Source organism: Calonectris borealis, chromosome 4 (genome assembly GCF_964195595.1).
Source record: "Calonectris borealis chromosome 4, bCalBor7.hap1.2, whole genome shotgun sequence".
In the NCBI taxonomy this organism is placed as follows: Eukaryota; Metazoa; Chordata; class Aves; order Procellariiformes; family Procellariidae; genus Calonectris; species Calonectris borealis.
In genome coordinates this window covers 67,688,984-67,710,365 of record NC_134315.1, presented here as the reverse complement: position 1 = coordinate 67,710,365, position 21,382 = coordinate 67,688,984, and the positions used below count along the sequence as shown (strand labels likewise).

Here is a 21,382-nt window from a genome sequence, read left to right as displayed (position 1 = left end):
CTGGAAGGCACACTCACTGTGCAGATCTACCTTGTATCGGAAAGGAGAGTAACTCAGGGATCAAGTCTTTCACTGATCTCTGTGAGTCTGTAAGAGTGTTCTATAACAGTCACCTCTCCACTTTAATTTGTGCTGCAGGGTCACCTAACTATCTCGGATGCTGACCAGATTAGTCAGAAGAAGTGAAGCTGGGAGCAGTGAAACACTCACAGACTACATAACCTCATTTTTGCAATATACAAAAACATCTCAGCAAGTGTATGTTTCTCCTTGAAAATTCAAGTTGTCAATTACGTGGTTTAGATTTGAGAATAATTTAATTATGTGATATATTTTTCAGTTGTATAGCCGCAGGTATTCAACTACCTGAGGTGATTTATACTTTTAGAACACAAGTTTATGCTATAAACATCACTGAGTTATAGAGATCTCTCTTTCAATTATATTCTATGTTTATAGGTTCTGTTCTAGAAAACAAACATTTTTCAAGGCTATTTATTTGACAGTTGTTCGTGTAGTTGCACTGCCTTGTTAGTTTTACTTTGTTACTGTGCAGCTAAGGTTCCATCAATTCCACCAAAATAAGAAATAAGCTTTTGCTTTTTCATATTAGTAAAAAAAAAAAAAAATCATTAATTTCATAAGAGTTCCTCAGCTGTTTTGTTTGTTTCCTTTAATATGAGTTGTCCTCTCTATACAGTAATACCAACTTTACCATATGCACTCAGATATCCCTTTTTGACAGAACAAATTTTCTAGTTAATGTTTTATTTGACAGCTGTGCTACGAATAATTAAAAGAAAAATAAGACTCATGTCTCTGCACTACTGAATCTAAAATGCTGTCTAAAAATTATTCCCACTGCTGGAGAAGGTTTTATTGTGCTTCTGCTATACTAGCTGTGCTGAGAACCCATGATTTATGTTAAAAGTATTTCCTGTTAAAAAAAAACCAAACAAACCCAAAATCTAATAGGAAAAAGGTTCCGTTTTTGTGTAAATGCTAAAATATAATTGAATTCAACACTTGTGATCACTTGCCATTATGCATTACTGATCACATCATCTTTTTCCCTTGCTGTTCTGCTGATTTCAGAGTAAGTATTTCACTACTATATTCTCATTTTAATTCAAAGCAAAATAAACTACATCTGAATTCACTTGATTTAAGCTAGAGCTAGAGTTGCTATATTGACAAAAAGGAGACACACAGAAGACACAAATCTTCTGCAACTTTTCTGACAACTGTATTTTGGTTTATACCATAATTAGCTATGGTAGTAACGAGATGCCTGGTGTATCTGACTTACACACAGAGGACATAATGAGATATTTGTAGTTCAGATTGGTACAGGACAAAGCTACCAAAATCATACAAGTTCCTTACATAGATGTAAAGTAAAATATATGCTTCAACATAAAAGAATTAGTTCTCTATTCATATAAATCAAGAATATACACTGAATATTTATTACTGCTAGCTAACTTTTCTGAAGATCTCTTTTAAATTCACAGTTTTATGTAAATTTCTTTTCATCAATGAGAAAATTAAACTAAGAAGGGTCTAACAAGATGTCTGTACAATGAATTGTAGGCAGTCAATATGAAGTAAATGGAACTTCTTCTTTTACTTAAGGCTTTAAAATTGCAAAAATGACAGATATGCTAAAAATCTTAACAGATTTTCATTAAAGACCATCCTGTTTTGTTAAACATTTTGGTTTGCCAAGTGTGAAAAACACTATTAACTGATATATTTAAAAAATGATGACAAACATGTAGCATATTCCCCAGGGATTAATAACTTACTGGAAAGCTCGATGGCACACACACATTAACCACACCGGGTCATTAATCCCAAAGAAGTACCTTGCAGTGAGGTCGCTATTCCCATTATAAGACAATGAAAGGGAAAAAATCATACCTATTTTTTTCTGGGGCTCCATGGCTTTTAAATTCCTGTAGCTCTTACATTGAAAGATTCTTTTCTATTTAGCATGACACATGCATGACTTCAACGGTTTGGATACATGCCAGCTGACAGACTAATTTAACTGCTACCCGTTATATCGATTAGTTTATGTTATATGAAAGAATTCAGTGGCTCCAAATCAATTTTTCTATTATAGCATAGCTTTCAAAGGCTTTCATAAGTATTCTTTCACCAGATTTCAAGACTTCGCTTCTGTTCTTATTCTGTGGTGCTTGCCTGTATTTCCTCCCAAAAAATTCTCTGGTGCTGAAAACCAACCGGAATTAAATTCAAGTAAGCACTCTAAGAACAATTAATTCTCCTGGTATGAAAAGCTTCACAAAAACTCATTTACTTGTGGAAACTACAGTGTAAGAACAGGCATGCCTGTCATAGAGATTTGAAGTGTGATGGTATGGCTCCACAACAGCTCCATGTCTTATATTTGCCATCATTCCACAAAAATGATAGCATACAATACACAGTAGCAGTAGGTAAGAAAAGATTTGACAAACATTATTAATAGGGGAATAAATACATACTCCACTTTCTCCCCCCGCTCTCCATTCTTTCCTTATTTGAAACAGTAGGTTGACGATTAACAGAAAAATCTTTTAGGCTATTCCCATATTTTAAAAATACATTACCTGAGTCAGTAGAATAAACTCGGAAACTCTTGTCCCAGAAGCCACAGACCAAGATGTAACGATTATCAGAGGTGATAACAAAACACTGGGAATGTACCTGAATGCTTTGGTCTAAAAGGTCAGTGATTTGCCTTCTGTGCATACCTGTATTGCTGGCTGAACAGAAAGACACACAAATCAAGGAATTTTAACATCCACATTCACAGAACACAAGGACATTTTAGAAACTTACGTTCACACCAAAACTATATCCTCACTGCGGTTACTTGTTTTTTGTGGCAGGGACATTTTCTTCCCACTTTTACTACAAAATACTCATTACACTTCTGGGAACAATGCTAATTCCTTGTAGTATATATTCTAAAATAGAAAAAATCCCTTCTTTAAGTCAAATGCAGCTGACAAATATAAATGACAGATTGCAAAAAGGAATGATACATAAAAATGTAATAAGTTTCCTTCCCCCCTTCTTCTAGTAGAGGAAATTAAAAATTAAGAAACAAAAGGGAATGTAATTATAAGACAGTACATATATGCTATATATGTACTGCAGCAGACAACAGAAGCACGATTTCAAAATCGTACACAAGTTGTATTTCATTGCAAGCATTGTAATTTAAAAAAAGAATAACTGCAGCAGACATCACTACCACTTCACACTTTTTTGAGCATTGCACAAAAATTAACCAGCTTATCTCCACAATCTCCTTTAGGGTTGAGAGAAAATATTTACCCTACTTTGATCACCTGCTGTTTTATTTCCCCAGATAATCTTGCATTGCAAAGCCACAGAATGGATAGGAATCAATTAATGAACACATTTTTCATATTACATTTTGTCCTTTTTAATTCATGTGTGTGCATATACATATATATATATATGGGTGTCTATAGATATATATCATGAAAATCCTACACTGTAGGAAGAACGTTTAATGTGCTTTGTTCCTGAGGGAACCTGACTCCCATCCCAGGCAAGTAAATTGTCCCGGGCCTGGGTTTGTCTGCTGACTGCTCCGAGCACCATTAATTCCATTCCAGGTGGTCCCCGGACCTGTCTCTGTCCTAGTCTTGTGCTCTTCTTTATTCTTTGTTCTTTAACCTCTTTACATTCTCACGGGCCAGCCATCCCCTAAGCCTTGGGCTTATTTCATTTCCTCTATATCACATCCTTAGTTCATTTATGCTTTCGCTATGTTTAAAATGCTGATACTCTCTTGTCCATACGGGTAGCAAATAATTTAGCAATGTATTGCCAATTGCTCTGCAGGTAACACATAACGGGGCCTTGACCGCTGTTGGGACCACTTAAAGAGTAACAACAATGCATTATAAATGCACCGTGAAGCATTCTGTATGACAAAATAATGGCAAACAAACCCCTCAAAAAACATGCAGATCGACACATTCAGTGTGGATAAGACCTTCTAAAAACTTCACCTCAAAAAGAGGTCTAGGATCTACGTCATATCAGACATTGCTGTTGTACATCTTCCTGTGCAACTGGAAAATGAGGACAGCAGGAATCCCTCCTCATGACCAAGACAGCAACAAGATTCCTGCTATAACCATAAAAGTGTAATTTTGTGGTCCTCTTAGGTGCCATTTCTAGGTAAATGTGTCTAGCCACAATTAAAAACCTTTAATATTATCTACATAATTACTTGCTTGTACCCAGTGATGCTACTTAACAGTGACAAAGAAAGCCTTAAACCTTTTAAACTATGTCCAATGTAATCACAAGGCTGATTTGAGATCTATTGTATGAATAGAATATTAAACCATTTTTCAGAACTGTGAACATTAATTTTTAAGTTGTTTATACCAAGTAAAAGTCAAGGTATTTTGGAAATTATAATTTTAAAATGATGAAAACTGCAAATGAAAAAAATTTTATTTCCTTCCTAATGTTCTTCACAATATGTAGAAAAATCATCAGACAGGCCCAATGTGATTTTAGGTTTTTTGCTGTAATGTTTATTTATATTTTTAAGATCTACTTAATAGCAGGTTTTCAAGCAGAATATACATTTCCTGCTCCAAACATTTTCAGAATAAAATCTATTTCAGGAAGGAAAGGAGAGTTACAGCACATGTCCTCCTCATTATAAATTATAAGTATTGCATTATTCAGATGGGAATTTATTTTTAAAACTTTGGAAAAACATTTTAATTTTATCAGCTCTATAAAATGGTTTAATATGCCCACACTGTTCCTGATTTAATTATCATAGAGCTTACCCAGCAAAATGGCTACACAGCAACAGTCTGTATCTACAGACCGATACAATGCAGTTCCTACTGTGATATGCATATTAGTTTTGAAATTAATTCTCACTGGCTGACAGACCTGTCATTCTAACTTATCCAGGCAAGTTCATTTATGCTCTGATTTTTCCATGCTTCTATAATTGGCCACTTCACTTCTTTTTCACTTAAACTACCATCCTGAAATGGACAGTTTAAAAAACAGAGCTAAGTTTGAAGTCTAATTTGGGGTGGGGGGGAAATCCTGTCTTCTTTGCTCCTGTGAACTGTCCTAAAACTAGTTTGTATTTTGGGGTTAGGTTGTTTGAGTTTTTCTTTTTTGATCACGTTTACAGTTCCACTTGCCACGCTACAGGCTCCTGAATTATAGTCCAAGTATGCACCCCCCAAAGTTGGGTCTGTAATGAAAGAACTGACCAAACTCTAACCATGCTAATACAAAAATCAGCTCTATATAAACTAATAAACCTCTATAATAAAAAATCATGAATTGAATCTATTACGCTGAGTCATTAAATAAAAGAGAGACATTCCTCCACCCCTTCTTAATAAAAGAAAAATATACACAAATTTAACTAGTGATGCTGATCAAAAGATGCAATACCCTTGAAAAATGAATACTAATATCTCAATACTAAAATGGAGTGGGCTATATATTTCAACTTTGAAACCGCTTTGCAATTACACATTAATCCCTTCAGCCTGAACAGCAGGTCTATGAAGAAAGGATTGATCTCCTTTAATGATGAAACCCTGGCACCATGGTTTTATTTTTCACAACACGGTGCAGTTAAGAACCCCACTGTTATTATGAAAATTTCCTCAGCAAAGGAGCTCCATCACATTACCAGTGCACCAATTCATCATAACGTGCCTCGCTCCTGCTCATCAACAAGTCTGAGTGATGAAAAGATCCAATATTATCCTGACAGTACTTCATGCACATTCTCAATCACACATTATTACAGCATCCATATTAATTTTCACTGACACGCGTCCTAGGCCTGTTCAAATTAGGCAAACCAACGAGGGGGAGTTGATGAAATACCAGCATAGCCACAGCTCATTGCATTCCAATTTGCATGCAAATGGTTTATCAGGAAAATTCCATTCCCAGCAACCAGCAAGTGAAAAACAACCGTAATCTACACTTCAGGGCCACCATACAGAGCTTAATGAATCGCAAAGAGAGAAGGAAGTGACAGACCTATGAGAGGATCGATTTCCACTGGCAGCTGGTAAGGCTGGTCTTGTACAGCACCTTGATGAGCTGGAATTCAGGAAAGAAGATTTTAAAACTCTGCATTTTTTTAATATGTGAAGCCACATCAATTTTGTAAATCAAAGCTACGTCCTTTTTTTTCAACCATTCAAGATTCCTCTGCCTCAATTAAATTAAAAAAAAAGAAGATCCAGGTACTTTTGTGAGCTGCTTATTAAACATTTATTTTAGATTAGTGCTATTCTGAATGTATGCCATCAGCAGCAGCTCCAGTCCTGAGCCATAAGCTCTAGCAGATGCTTTACTGGCAACCTCTCCTGTCGCAACAAAACAAAATTAAGTGGTAAAGAGCACTGAAAACAAAATGTGACAACCATCTGCTGACTGTAGCAAATACTATTTTCCTCCTTACTTTTTAAAGCACTGCTTTGAACAAGTGAAGCACAAAGGACATTTTTTTTAAAAAGTCACTTTATGATGCAGACAGGGAAATCTCATAGTAATCCAGTATTTAAGGATTCATCCACTATCAAAAACCATTTATTTGCAAGTTTGCATGTAAGTTAATACATAATTCTGTCAACCTACATTTCACCTGGGCACCTGCCATACCGGTGAAATGTTTACCTCCTGAATTTTCCTTCAGTGTTAAAAAAAAAGCCTTTTTCTTCCACAGTCTCACTAAAAACAAACAAGCAAGCAAGCAAATTGCCCCCCCTCCCCCAGCAACAGCCCACAAGACATTCTTGGAAGCGGAACAAAAAATAACGGCTGAATACTTACACCTATGATTTTTCTATCTACCATCCATAGCTTAATATAAAAATTAGTATCAATAGAAGGGTTTCATAACTGGGAAGTCAAAGTTCTGCTGCAATGAAACACTAACACAGAACAAAACGTGACAAAATGGAGGCATTCTGTTGAGTACCAGTGCCATTAGATGTCAGCAAAGCCACCAAACTCATATACAAAAGCAGGAATGAGATTTTTAATGCCACATCAGTGACAACTGGTCACTTGGCAACTTAACTTTTTTATCATGATGCCTCATTAGTAAAGACAATGCTAAGCCCACAGCAGGAGATATGGAGTAGTAACGATACTTGCCCTCTAATCCTAGCAGATCCCATTTTGATACGAAATTTGAAGTCAACAATAGTGAAAGCTAGTTTCAGGAGGCCATACCCAAATATCTTAAGTGTAGTACTCCAGTAACAACCTGCAGCTGATCAGTGTGCGCTCAAAGAGGTGGGGTGAGGTGGGGTTTTGTTGGGTTTTGTTTTTGTTTGGTTGGCTTTTGTTTGTCTTGGACTCTAGGTTTTCTTGAGCTCTTTGTAAAGGCAAGACAAGTGTAAAATGCCTCTAAATGAAAAAATAGTGACTCAAAAGCACAGCTTACTGTTCTCCCTTTCAGATGTGAGGGAAAAACCAAAATCTGAAGGTTTTGTTCAACTCAAAACAGTTGATTGCTACACTCAACAATTGGTTGCTTGCTCACAGATCATCAACCAGCAGACTTACGAGGAAATCAAAATCAAGTCCTACCACTTTAGAACCTCTTCCCATGACTGCTGTATGTCCACAAAGGCTATTTTTTAAAAGCCTTGAATATTATATGCCCAAGGTCACACATCCAAGGTATTGCCATCCCTCTTTCAAACAAATGTCAAGAGCCCTGTAAATAGTTCTTGCTCACAACTTACCTAGACAAGCCTCCCTTCCCCCCTTCCTTCCCAACTTTCTTTTTAAGCATTTCTTGGGTGAGTGAAATAATACATATATGTTGCTATTTGTACAATGTTGAGAGGTAATTTGTAAGAATTAGGAAAAAGTGTGGGAGTCATCTGGCTTTTTTCAAAATGTAATCAAGGACCATGGGTCCAGATTTCTTAGTAGGAATTTCAGTGATGTGAGTATTACTCTGGTGCAAATATCTTCTATTTACGTTATTTGAGTAGAAGCTCTTTTTTCCCTTTCTTGAAAAGCCTTTGACCAGATTTACTGCATAGCACTGAAAGAAACTACCTTTCATGGCTTGAGCCTGAGACTGTCATAGTCAGGGAAAGGAGGATGAGTGCCTTTAAGATCAGAGAACATTAGAATTGAAAACAGAATGACTATATTCTCAAGTCCAACATATTTTTAAAGGAAAATTAATTTGATTGGTTGCTATGCAAATGGATATGTTGTTTTTCTTTCATATTGACAAATACATAAGCATCTAATAACTTTGGGATGTTTAAGTTACGGAAGATACAGACTTCCCATATTTTATCTTCTAATACTCATTGAGTGGCTTTAACATCAGAATACAGTGTTCATAATCAACTAGAAAAAGATAGCAGAAAAGATTTCAGGCAAGTTCTACATGCTTTAAAACTTGTCTTTGACATGATATGGTTCAGGCTTCCATCTGACTGAAAAACAAACTCAAGAGGAAGAGTGTGACTTTATCATGACCAAATAGTGATATATTGGTTTTGTCTTCTTGCATAGTGCCTGATGGCCTGGAAAGCAATATATTGTTGTTACAAACCTTTTGTGGGCTACACATCTCACTACACAATAGTTCAGATTACCTTTTTAAGGAGAAACTAAGTCCACATGTGAAGAGCATGCTGTGTCAATGAACTGGACTTGCTCTTCACACTTTAAATTTAAAACAGTTGTGCAACAAATTTTGAAACAGACAACAGAAGTACTGCTTGATGGAAGTGGTTTCTTAGGCTACTTACTTTAATTTACTTACCAGGAAGATTATGCCACTTGTTTACAGCAAATAGCCTATTTGCAGTAACTGTGATCACAGCAGGAGTGGCCAGACCAGGCTGGGTGTTGGCTGCTACATGAGTGACAGGGGAGTTGGATGGGAACTTTAGAACCATGATAACGTCCTGTTGAGCTTGGTCTGTGAACATCAACGGACTCTGCAGGAGGAGATACTGTTGAGTGCACACAACAAGAACCCAAATACACAGGAAAAGAAAACATGGGGAGGAGAAAAGAAGACAGGACAAGAGAAGGAAGATTGGATTAAAACACACAAGATCCAATAGCAGCTGCAGTGAAAAGCAAATGCAATAATAGCAGACAGGCTTGTGGAAACAACCATTTTAGGTAGAAAAACCTTCATGTACACTATTAATTTGAGGACCTTGTTGAACACAGGGTGTCTGTATACAAGCTTTGCTACAGATCACAGAAGATTAAACTAAAAGTTTCCAATCACCTATCTCTGCCAAAAGAATTCTGCTTCATATCTGCAGAGATAGTATGTCAAGGAAAGCAATGCCAAACTAGGAGGGAACAAAAAAAAAAAAAAAGTGAGCAAAAGAAATTCCTGCTGCCAGAGATTGTCTCAAGTTGCATTAAATTGGCAGACTGCAATTCTTTACAAGCCAGATGAGAACATGAAAGCACATTAAAATAAACAGATACACACATACACTAGATATATGTTCTGTATATATTTCTGGTGTACAAAAATAAGATTTATGAATGCAAAGTAGAAGACTTCACTGCAAATGTGTTTCAAAGGACAAACATAATTAAATGCAGTTGTAAAGAATATAAAGTGGATGTGATTACAGACACTATCCTGCATTGTTTCTAGAAATACTAACGGGAGGGAATGAATCCAGACTCTCATCTTCAATATAATATTTTTAGGTTTTAGTTTTTTAATTTAAGAAGTTGAAAAGTTTAATAACTTTTTAAGTAAGCTCTCTAACAATACTGCAAATGTCAAAACAAAATATTGAGGACCTTAGATCCGGATATCAAACATAAGGAGGAAAAGCAAAACTTAATGGGTTTGTGATTGTGTGGTGTACCTAAAAAAGAGAACTCCATTGAGATGTAGAAATACAACCACCCTAGTCACCATATTGCTCTAGTATTTGTAATTTTCTAATAACTGAATTAGAACACTAATGAAGTGTTCTTGGCTATTTTCCACCTGCAATATTTCATTACATATATGTGTATGTAAGTGCATACATTTAATGTATATTTATACAGAACTAATAAAAAAATTAAATACATTTGCATTTTTATTATCACTCCTTTTTAAAAAGTTATTAAGAGTACTTAGAAAAACATATTGCTCTATGAATTCCTATTTACAGTCTTTGCATAAAGGTGTAAATAAAAGCAACTAATAAGCTACCCAGACACCCTTCTGAGCAAGTGGCTAAAAGCCAATCAATATTATGAGTTAATCCTCCCTGGATGCTCATTCAATTAAAGGTGTCAGTAATGCCTCATCTGATGTGGCCTCAATTAAATCCAGCTATCTGATGGTTGAAAACACAAGGGGATACAGCAACAGCAGCAAAACCAGACAAATAGGCAGCCTTCGTGTGACTGCTAATTACTACACCTGGTGTATATTATGGCTTGTGCACTTAACACAGCACGTGGTAGCTTTCAATTCGGCTGTATTCATGCATACATGCACACACACACACACGAAAACAGAAAACTCAGTAAATAATACAACTAGAAATAATCCAGAATTATGACAGGAAAAACATCCTTATTGTATTTCAGCTCCAGGAATACTACTTTTAAAACCACTTAATATAGTGCTATTATAAAATCATGTATTAAAAACCACAAAACTGGTCAAAGCAAGTAGAGAAATAAGGGGTTTTTTTCTGTGTGTACCTCAGCCCAAAAAAACCACAGGAGTTAGAAACAGTTAACTTCATAGAATTTAACTTCTTCCACTACATACTAAATCTTTACTAATTCAGCGTCATGAAAAATATTATGATAAAACCACACACAAACTGCTTCCTGGCATCAAATTTATTTAAATAACAATGGGTCTGACAAACACGTCAACAATCAACTTCTCAAGTTCCTCCTTTTCCTGAAACAAATCCCTCTGAATTAGGGCAAGTGCCTAGTGCATGGCACCATGACAGACGGACACACACATGGCGTGTAGCTGTATGATGAGAGCACTTAGGCTCCCCAACAACCCTGTTAACAGGGTTCTTCTGAAAGAGAGAGCCCCGTGGGTTGCTCACACAAGTCACTGCAGTGGTCTGCAGCCCTGGGACACTACGTGGGAGGTGCAATGGGCCAGCAGATCACAAATCAGCACAATCAGCTCTGTCCATCCAGCACATGGGATCCCAGGGCAGGAGCACGTCTACAGCACAGCTGTCAAAGTGCAGTATGCACTGGCTGCAGGAAGGGTGGTGGGGATGGGGGGACAGTCAGCTGAGCAAGTCTCATTTACAACGCATGACATATTTGAGAAAGGCTAGTAGCTCAATTTGACAAGAAAGTTTACATTTCTTAGACTCCTACATCACAAGGTTTGTAAGCTACTCTGGAAACATTTCAGATTTTTGTGTAGTTTTTCTAAAACCTTTTGAACTTCAGCTATGTTTTTAATCTAATAACCTTAGTCTGTTTGAGTAGGACATACATCTTACAGAACATACAAGAAGAAAATGTCTTTTATATTTCAGTGTAAAATGTCCATCTTAACAATAAGGGAATGTAACCTTTTGAAAAACTTGTGAATTAGCAGACCATTTGCTCCACTTGTCAGAGTATCACTTAACATACTTAGTTCTGGATCTATGACAACACAAATGATATTTTAGACCCAAGGACTGCACACAACATGATATGGAAAGTAATCAGTAATAAAATAATAGTTTGTATAATAAAATTATATTAGACACAAGTAGAGGTAAAAGGGAAAGCATGTTAATGCTCACTGCCTGGATTTTATCACCCTAGCTTTACTGCAAAACACATTTAGTCACATTCTTTGCTATGTAAGTTTCAGCTCATGAATTCCTAGTAATCCTGGTTTTAAGGGAAAACCTATGCCTGGGGGAAAAGACAAGGAAGTTCCACCTCCTAAATCCATGCTTCTTGGGGAATCTGCCAAAGATTAACTAAATTGTCTCCATGATGACTGGCTCTCACCTGTACAGGTATGGTATTAACAAAATCAAGTGATGAAGTGTTCTTAGATTACACTGACAAAAAAGGTCTGTACTAGAAATCAATACAATCCTTTCAGCAATAAATAAAATAATAGTTAAGCACTGCATACACTCCCAGTCCTACAAAATCGTAACTCATCTGCTGTTTTTAATAACACAATTCCACGACCATATAAAAGCAAAGCGAAGTGGACGGTTCTGTAACTTTAAGATAGCAAAGGAAGTGAACAAAACGGCAGGTCACAAAGAGTTAACATGGTACTTACCACCTGCATGGCAGAACTTCTTGGAGGATGTGGTTCTATGAGCAGTTGGGAAGGGGTCTGTCCAAAACTTCGTATTTGAGCTTCAACAGCCTGGAAAAGGCACAGGCAGGTTTGCATGTTAAGAGGTGCTAATTACAGGCAATAGAACCATAACTGTCACCTGAAAATGTCATTCCACACTTCTGGCTTGTTTCATGTTGAAAATCAACCCCGTGTGTTCACTGTGGGGCTAAGTGCTTGGCACTGGTACTAAGAATGAGGTAATCATTTTAGTACTGTGGATGCTATTTCCATGAGAAACTCTGCAAAACCTCATCTTGCTCAATGATATTAAACAGAAACAAGCTATTATAATCAGAACCCCTCTTTATTGACTCCATTATTCCTTTCTAACACTGGTTTATCCTGTTTGTATCATAACTCAGAAACAAAAGTTAATTTTTAAAAAGTTTCTATAGGTATTAAGAGTGTTCTACTTTCTATTTAAATTCCATCGCTTTGTTTCACAGCAATGACTACAATGAAAGCGACACCGAGCTTTTTTCTTATTTTCATTTTTATTCAAAAAGAGCAAACAACTTTAGGATGCATTAAACTACCGACAGCAAGACTAATATTAAATGCAGCTAAAGGAGAATGTGAAGATATAATGCAACAATTTTTTTTAAAAAGTTTCTCTGTATCTTCAGCAACATGCTTTATCACTTTCTTCATAGGGCATACATGAAAATACCATCTCATGCTTAGTGATTTTTTAAAAATAATTATTCTGAAATGTGTGAACTTATACCTCTTGCCTAGGCATGTCCAACTAGTTTTCCATGTTGCCACCTATTGGCCCACTGGCTTAAAGATACAATCAAGCAGCCAAAATTCAACAAGTTATTTCTTGTCAGTCAGGCCCTTGCACTATCCACAGAAACAGGCTAATACTACAGAAAATCTCAAATCATTCAGCTTAGATTAAATCTCTTTCATTGTGAGCTAAACTAAGTAAAATTACCTTGCATTTGCTGTGGGCTAACAGACTGCATGAGGGCCAATACTTTAGTTTCTCTGTTGCATGGTGCATTGAGCCCCACATTCGCAGAAGTGTCTAGTGATGCTGAGTACCAAAGGTGAGGCATTAGCAAGTCCTACTTTCAATAGAAGTCCCAAAAATCAGAACCTTCAAAAAGGTGTTTTAAATGGGACCCTCGAATGCTAAAATACAAAACCACTAGCCACTTTTTAGCTATTAGAACACCGTGTGTTTCTCTCAGAGGTTCGTCTTTTTTGTGGTTCAACGTACCTTGAGGCTTCTTACACTTATATTTCCTGTTCTACTTTAGCCACCCATCAAAATTTTTGAGACAATGGAGTAACACTTATGCTGATCTTATTTTTACAAACAACTATTTTTAGATAATAATAAAGACTAGTACTAGGACACACAATGTTCTCCTGTTACAGAAATAACAAAACCAAAAGTAGAATGCACCTAAGGCCTTAAGATCATCAAAAATAATCATCCTCTGATAGGAAACATGCCATCCAAAACACTTGACCTTATTACATTTGGCAGGGCTTTTGAAATATCTGAACTCACCAGAATGGGAATTGCAATTACTCTATGGACAGATTCTAACACTCTTGCCCACTCTGGGAAGCACCTTAATCTTCAAAGAACTGGTGAATAAGTAAGTTTATCAAAAAGCTGGCTGAAATCTGGCATACAAACACTGTGATTCAATGAGTACTTCTTGAGGAACAGCAATATCAGATTTGTGAAACACTAAAGCTCAGTAAGACCATTAGAGTGCCCTTCCTAGCGATGAGACATGCTACATTAAAATTCAAATCTGTGTTTTTGTGACTTGAGATATCAAGGGAATCATAAGGGCATAGAATTTGAGGTCCCTTAAGACATGAGGCATTAACAAAGCAACAGCATACTGGTCAGCAGCTCTACCCTCGCCATAAAAAGCTGTTAGTTTCAAAACATCCAGATTAAAAAGATTTGCCTACATTTACTTGCAGATTGAGTGGAATATTTTTACTAGCAAATGGGAATTCTGCGTTGCATTGAGGGTAGAACCAGAAGAACACAGGAGGAGCAGAATGCAGACAATCTTGGATGTCAGTTATTCTGTGCTTGTTAAAATCTTTAGGGCAAATCTACAGTCTATACGATCTACTATTTATTTCCTATAAAATATATATCCAATATATTATTCAAAATGAATAAAATATTCTTGAGGCATAACTCCCATGCATTTCTTTTAGAGCTGAAAATAGAATAGATAAAATGAGGAAAAAATAAGTTCAGATTTGTTAACTTCCATGTATATTGACTTATGATCAATATAGAAACTTCCATTCCCAAATAGCCCATGTTCAGCATTTAAAAGGAGTCAGAATTTTGTCTTACCCATGAAATCCGGTATGTGCTTTAATTCCCAATGCTACCTCTACAAACTATACTCTCTTACATAGTGCCAGTACTTAAAAAGGGAAAATTAAAAACAAGATACCACATATTGATGCAGAGCGTATCAAATACTTCAAATACATTCATCATAACAAGAGCCCAAACTGATGCAGAACAAAAATCAGATGTTATAATTGCTTTAATCAATGAAAGATCGGCAGTCAGAACACTATTTTCCACAGTCCAGATCTCAGAGGAACTCACCACCTTCCAGCAACATAAAAACTGAAAAAGACACAGCTATGATGCCACTGCTTACTCACATACACGACGCTCATCATTATCACACTCCTAGACCACACAACAGCAGCAGCAGAACAGCTACTTGTCTCCCACCCGCCCTCAGTGCAGAAGAGAATCCCTCTGGGATATTAAAAACATGGACAAAATGTTCTACTCAACCCACAAGTAGATAGTCACTGCCTGTTTTCACATAGTGTTCTGTCAGAACTGGTGAAACTGCTGACCAATGGGACAATGATTTTGCCAAAGCCTGCCTTAGAGGACCACAAATTCTCCATTTTCAGTCTTTAACAGACAGTTTCTTTAAACAGACATGTTTATGATCCAGTTTGAGTTTGGGATTTACAGTTCCAGCACAAGCAAGTCTTTTAGACTCACTAGGTTCCATCTCGTCCTTCCAAAAAATATGAGAGCCTACATTTCTAGGATAACAATAGCCCCCTGACACAATCTTTCACTTTTAGCCAACAGAACCAGGAAAAATCTACATTCAGATCATGTCCTACCACAGGTAACAAGGTTTCATAAAACATTGAAATTGTACATAGAGTAAAGGCACAGATGTTGGTATCTGTATGTCCTCTTTGTTGACACCTTCAGAGATCCAGAAGAAATTTGAAAAACTGTTGAGTTAAGGCAACAACACTTGGACAATTATGTTTAGACATAGTGGCTAGACTTCAGCACAAAAACCTTTTGCATTCCTTTTAATTACCATGAAAAAAAGTAAAGATTTCTTTATTTAGCTTCAACATTTCTTAATTATGACCAAGAGAGTGTATAGCAACCCCAAATGATTCTTTCCTTTTCCCAGGTTGTATTTAAAGTCAATCCAGATGTCAACTCCATGTTCTGATGATGTCTCAGTCAGAAGGCTCACATACAGAAGGATGCAAGATGACCTCCCTCTCTCAGCAGAAACATGTGATGGTGGAGGCAGAATCAATCCTCATTCTCTCAATTTACATAACAATAGAAAGAGAAATACAGGGCATTTTAGCCACCAGATGTCAATCAGACTTTTGTTCAACCTGTCAAAGAAAATCAGCTAGGAGCAGGGAATCTTTTCCTTAGAGAGATAATTAATATCTCCTTTGAAGAAAACAACCTACCAGTTACCTGAGAATATACAGTAAAATGACCATCAGTCAAAAAGTCATCAACTCACTTTCTAACAAATTATAGCCTAGCTTCTAACCTGATTTTCCTGAAAAATGTATTACTAGCATTGGTCAGTATTACTAAGAGACGGCCAGCTTCTTCTAGTGGCAGAGGAAGGGCATGTGTTCTCACATTGCTAAATCCCTCGGGAGCATACAACCACTTAGATTATTGTAGGTAGAAATATTTGGGAAATTTGCACAAGTAGTTTCACATCTATTAAAGGCACTATATAACTGGAAAGGAATAACCTTTGTTTGAAAGATATCTTTAGTTCCACAAACTCTTATCTCTGAAAGCATGCTGCATATGACAAAGTAAAAGATAGTATCATTCAACATTATGTTTCACTGCTTCTCAAATATCTTGGTAAAACAGCCTTCTTCTGTAAATCCTCTACAAAAAGAAAACTTTGGTAAGGCCAGAATTGTTCCAGATGCTACAACAAGAAGTAATAAAATGAAACAAGGTAACTAACCCTTTACAATAATCCACACAGTATGCATTTCAAACCACATACTTATATGATAAACATGGTATTTTGAATGTTAATTAATTTATAAGTATGAAAGCCATAAGCAAATTTCACAAGTTAACATTTATCCGATTACCACAATAACCTGTTCCTAAAAAAGTCTCCTGGATCATTGCCTCTTTTCTTGGGAGGTGGGAAGGGGAGAAGGGGAATAGGGAAGTAAATTAAAAAAGGAAGAGTGAAAAACTTGAAAACTTGGCTTAGCTATAATGTAGCTTTTGGCCACTTCTTAGTACGGATATTTTCAGTCTCTGAACTTACCCTCTAATCTAACTGTGAAGAAAGTTAATTCAACAGTATGCAGTACCCACCAAATACGGCTGTAAATTTTTTGGGAAGGAGGGTGATGGGGAGGTTGAACATATGGATGCAGTTAAGGTAAAAACAGATGTTTGTTACTTTTCTTTGCAGCAACACTCAGAAACTAAGTCAAAATTGCTTTTTTTTCATGTTTATGTCTGAAAGAACTATAAAATTAAATATGAGGGAAGGGGGTGGAGGGGAAACTGCAATGAGTGTCACAGAGAAAGAATGAAACGGTCTCCAGTTTTGAACTCAAATCCTGAAATGAAGGCCCATATAGTTAAAAGGCAAGACATACACCATTTAACTCTAGATTTAAAGACCCTTAAAGAGACTAGCTCAGAGCTGCTTTCATCATGCCTGCTCAGACACAAAACACCAAATTGTCTGAAGAGTCTAACGGCACAGCATACCCATGTTAAAACGCACGCCTCGGTCTGAACGCACGACAAGCTACAACCTTACCGTTCACTACGAAGAGGCTACTTTCAGTCAATGTGCCTTTACAGATCTACACTGAAGTATTTCCAGTTACTTCTCAAATCTGTAAGATTTAATTGCCAAACATTTGAAAACCCAGGTGAAATAACATCATGCATTGTAATACATATTCTTTCAGCGTACGTGTTAGGGACAGAAAATGTTTTGGGTTCATCCTCCATCTTTCTACCCAATATTTATGTCCAGAAAATAACAGCCCTTGCAAAAATAATTACTTTGGCTCTCTGCCGCTCCTACCTCACTTTTCAATATTCAAAAAGGTTTACACACATGTTCCTCAGTGATTTCTATTGGCTTGAGCAATATGCAATTATGATTACTTGCTTTCCCCTTTCCTTCCACCCAGATGTTGCTTTACAGCACCAGAGAACACAGAATATTTGACAGGTTTCCCCTCAGACAGTGAAGTTGAATGGCTTAGCGGCCAACTGACTAGCTCCTTTCCCCATGGGATGGTGATTAAAATCAAGCTCTGATAACAAGTGATCGGAAAATCTCTTCTGACCAGACAGTCACTTACAGTCCTACGGTAAGATTCTTAGTTAAATTCCTCACGGACTACAGAGACACAGATAACCTCAGCCAGAGAACAAGCACGATTCATAACAATTAGATAAAATTGCTGAAAAAAGGCTAAAGATTATAGAAGAGAAGCTCTTTGTAGTACCGTCTCCTCTTGTTTCATAACAATCCCTGTTACATCAAGATTGTGAAAAATGGGCAAAATGCTTTTCTGACACAGGCAATGTATATGCTTACTGACTGTACACCTGCCCTGGGGACACTGCACTACACTTGACCCAGGGAAAAAATACAGCGCTCAAATGTTAGTATCATAAATTCACACACTCCCATCCACTGTTTTAAAAATAAAATGAGCAGCCTAATTTCTTCATGCCAAACCAGAAAAATCTTTCTCTTGTTTCGACTTCGCAATTCAATCCTTTTACATTGGATCACTTCAATTTTTTGTTTTATCATTGCACTATTCACTTAACATACTGGTTTAAAGAAAATTGCCTACACTAGCTTTGAAATCTAATAAATGGCAGGGAAGGGAAGGGAGCAAGGAGAGAAGTAAGCCTAAAGAAAAAATACTACAAGATCAAGAGTTACATACTCTTCTCTAGGTATCATTAAACATGCCAGCAAAATGTTTGTGATATACCCTTTGTTAACCAAGCGGAGTGTAAAAGATGCCTGTTGCAGCCCACCAATGCAGTTACTACTTCAACTCAAATAACACAGGTTTATGGCTTCAGAGCTGAAGCGTGGGCAGAAATACCGTCGGCAACCTGCAGAGGGGGACATTATTAGAGTACACTAGCAAGTTGGCATGAAGTAAAAAGTGCACAACCTTTGCCTGTTGCGGTGCATTAGGGCTATATGTAACAAAACTGAGTATGCCTCATTACACAAGAAAACAACATAAAAATGTAGAAATGAAAGCCATCAAATATAAATGAAGCATAGGGGTTTTTTGCTTCCTTCCTTGAAGCTTCCTTGCAAGAAACACAGCTGTTGTATAATATTTTTTCTTTTTTTCTTCCCCCTACCTCCCCCCCCAATTTCAGTTCCTTCTGTCTGCTCAAAATACCATAGATGTCTCTTTGGAAGTTGGTTACTAGTCTAACCACTTGTTATTTATTAAATCCAAACTACTACAGATACCTGGAGGGGGGAGGGGTTATCCTACACAGGATTTTTTTTTTTCTCAAAGCTATTTGCAATTCAATATATGAATAATACTTTCTTCTGTTTGCATTACAGAAAAGTGTAGAAGTGAGCACAGCGTAGGATACCTTCCACCACACCTTTAAAAACAAAAACACTAACCTAGCTCTTAAACTACATTAAGAAATCTTCTGTGAGAATAAAGAAAAATGAAGTCTTTTTGTCCAGACAAATCAGTATGACAATTACATGGCAGTCATTAAAGTAAAACAGGAAGTAATCACAGTTTGTGAGAATACAAATAGATCCCCCCCAGGGCCACGCAAGTTGCTCCAATCTGAATATATACATTCCAGGCATATTAAACAGAGGCATAGCACGGCCTGGCTGCAATCTCCAGTTCACGCAGCTGTCCGTCTACTGCAGCGTAATCCCAGCTGCCAATCTGAAAGAAACCAGTTAGTCAGAGCAGACACAACCAACAGAAACAAATGTCACTCAATAATGTTCAGAGGCACTGGGTTCATGGATAATTTCAAACAGTATCTCTGTCTGGAGCACTGATGTGCTCATTCAAAACACCTAAATCTTTGGCTACTGGAAAGAAGCAGATAAAAAAACTAGAACTAGAAAAACGGTCTGGTAGTACTTCAAAGAGACTGACAAAATAAAAAGGGAAAAGAGCCTAAAAAGAAAGTTAAGATGAATTTAAAGACCTGCAAATAAAACTGGATTCAGTACAAGCAAAATCCTAAGCAGCTGTGAGGCTAGTTTTTTAAAATATAACACTCTCCATTTTATTTGAGCACCACAACTAAAATTGCCTCACGTCTCTCTTAGCTATGGCAGCTGAAGATTTCAAGAGAGCACCTCACTGCTTTAATTTAAAATCAATAATTATCACATAGAAAGTAGTGGCATTGCATGTGCTTGAAACTTCATCAATTTCTGGAATTATTAATTCACTCCTCTAAATAGATAAACGTAATCTTTAAAACTTGCTACCTTCACACAGTCTACTTGCTACTTAGCTGACTCCAAATTTTCTGATAGAAAACTTTTTCCTCTGGAAAAAAGCAATCTGTTCCAATCTGTTAGCATTCCACTGCATTTCTTCAATTTCGATGCCATCTCTATTTATTAAATAAAAAAGCTTTATTAAAATAAAACATTTCAATCTGAAGGAGGTTAATACACTGATGTAAAAATCCAACATTTAATGGTCTTTAAACCGTCTTGCGTGATCACCTTTCAGAATCTGTAACAATTGTGAAAAACAAATAACTCATTTTGCTAAGCTAAGAAATACATTTATTTAAACTAAGTCACAACTACTACCTGCAAGACCAAACTTGCTGTTTTCAAATATGGGTACAATATTATCTCAGAGTCTTCTACTGCAATGAATAAACTTTTTGTTATCATTTAATAAAATGTAACAATTAACTGAGACTTGATTTTTGGACACTTTTTGAGGAAAAGCACCTTTGGCATGACCGCAAGCTTTCTCACTCAGGAAGCAGCTATTGTTCAAATATAGCTAATAACTAATATAATACAGTTTGGTAAGTAAATACCACACGACATCTGCAGACACAGTGGGAACACTGATGAGCTAGACACTCTAGGCTGCAATGAGCAAATACAATGAAAACACACCAAACAAAAATTTTTAGTTTCCCAATTACTGTGAAAGTCAATACAGATATTGTTTGGACTGCATAAAGAGTCTGCAAATAATCGAAGCATGCTGATGACACAAAAAATAATGAAATTTTTGTAGCCTGTTCACTTCCATGTTTGATTCAAGGCTAAATGGCTTAGTGTATGATAACTGTAGCTCTTATACACTAGTATATCTCATCCTTTCCACATATGGAAGAGAAAAAAAAAGTTAAAAAATGGAAACACTTTCTATTAAAAAAAGTTATTTTTGAGGGATTATGAACATCACTTTTTTCCATCCCTTGTTTACCTTTTGATTATTCTTTCTTATTTAATGCTGGCCAACAAATATGTCAGCTATCTAGGACTGACCAGCCAGGCACAAATGAAAATGTAAAGAGCCCAGGGGGTCTCAAGGCCTCTCTGGCTCTGATAGATCCACAAGACAGGTCAAGGAAGAAGAGGTGAGGGAACTGAC

At 36.6% G+C, this 21,382-nt stretch overlaps 1 protein-coding gene across 2 annotated transcripts in view; it reads right to left on the bottom strand.

Annotated features, from left to right (window-relative positions):
- The window catches only part of LRBA (LPS responsive beige-like anchor protein), a 420,317-nt gene that overhangs the window by 31,927 nt on the left and 367,008 nt on the right, over window positions 1-21,382 (bottom strand). For both annotated transcript variants that reach the window (XM_075149993.1, XM_075149994.1), the window contains 4 exons: window positions 12,353-12,442; window positions 8,861-9,038; window positions 6,094-6,156; window positions 2,619-2,774 (listed from right to left, as the gene is read on the bottom strand). In XM_075149993.1, coding sequence (XP_075006094.1) covers window positions 2,619-2,774; window positions 6,094-6,156; window positions 8,861-9,038; window positions 12,353-12,442 — 487 coding nt within the window. The remainder of the gene's footprint in view (window positions 1-2,618; window positions 2,775-6,093; window positions 6,157-8,860; window positions 9,039-12,352; window positions 12,443-21,382) is intronic.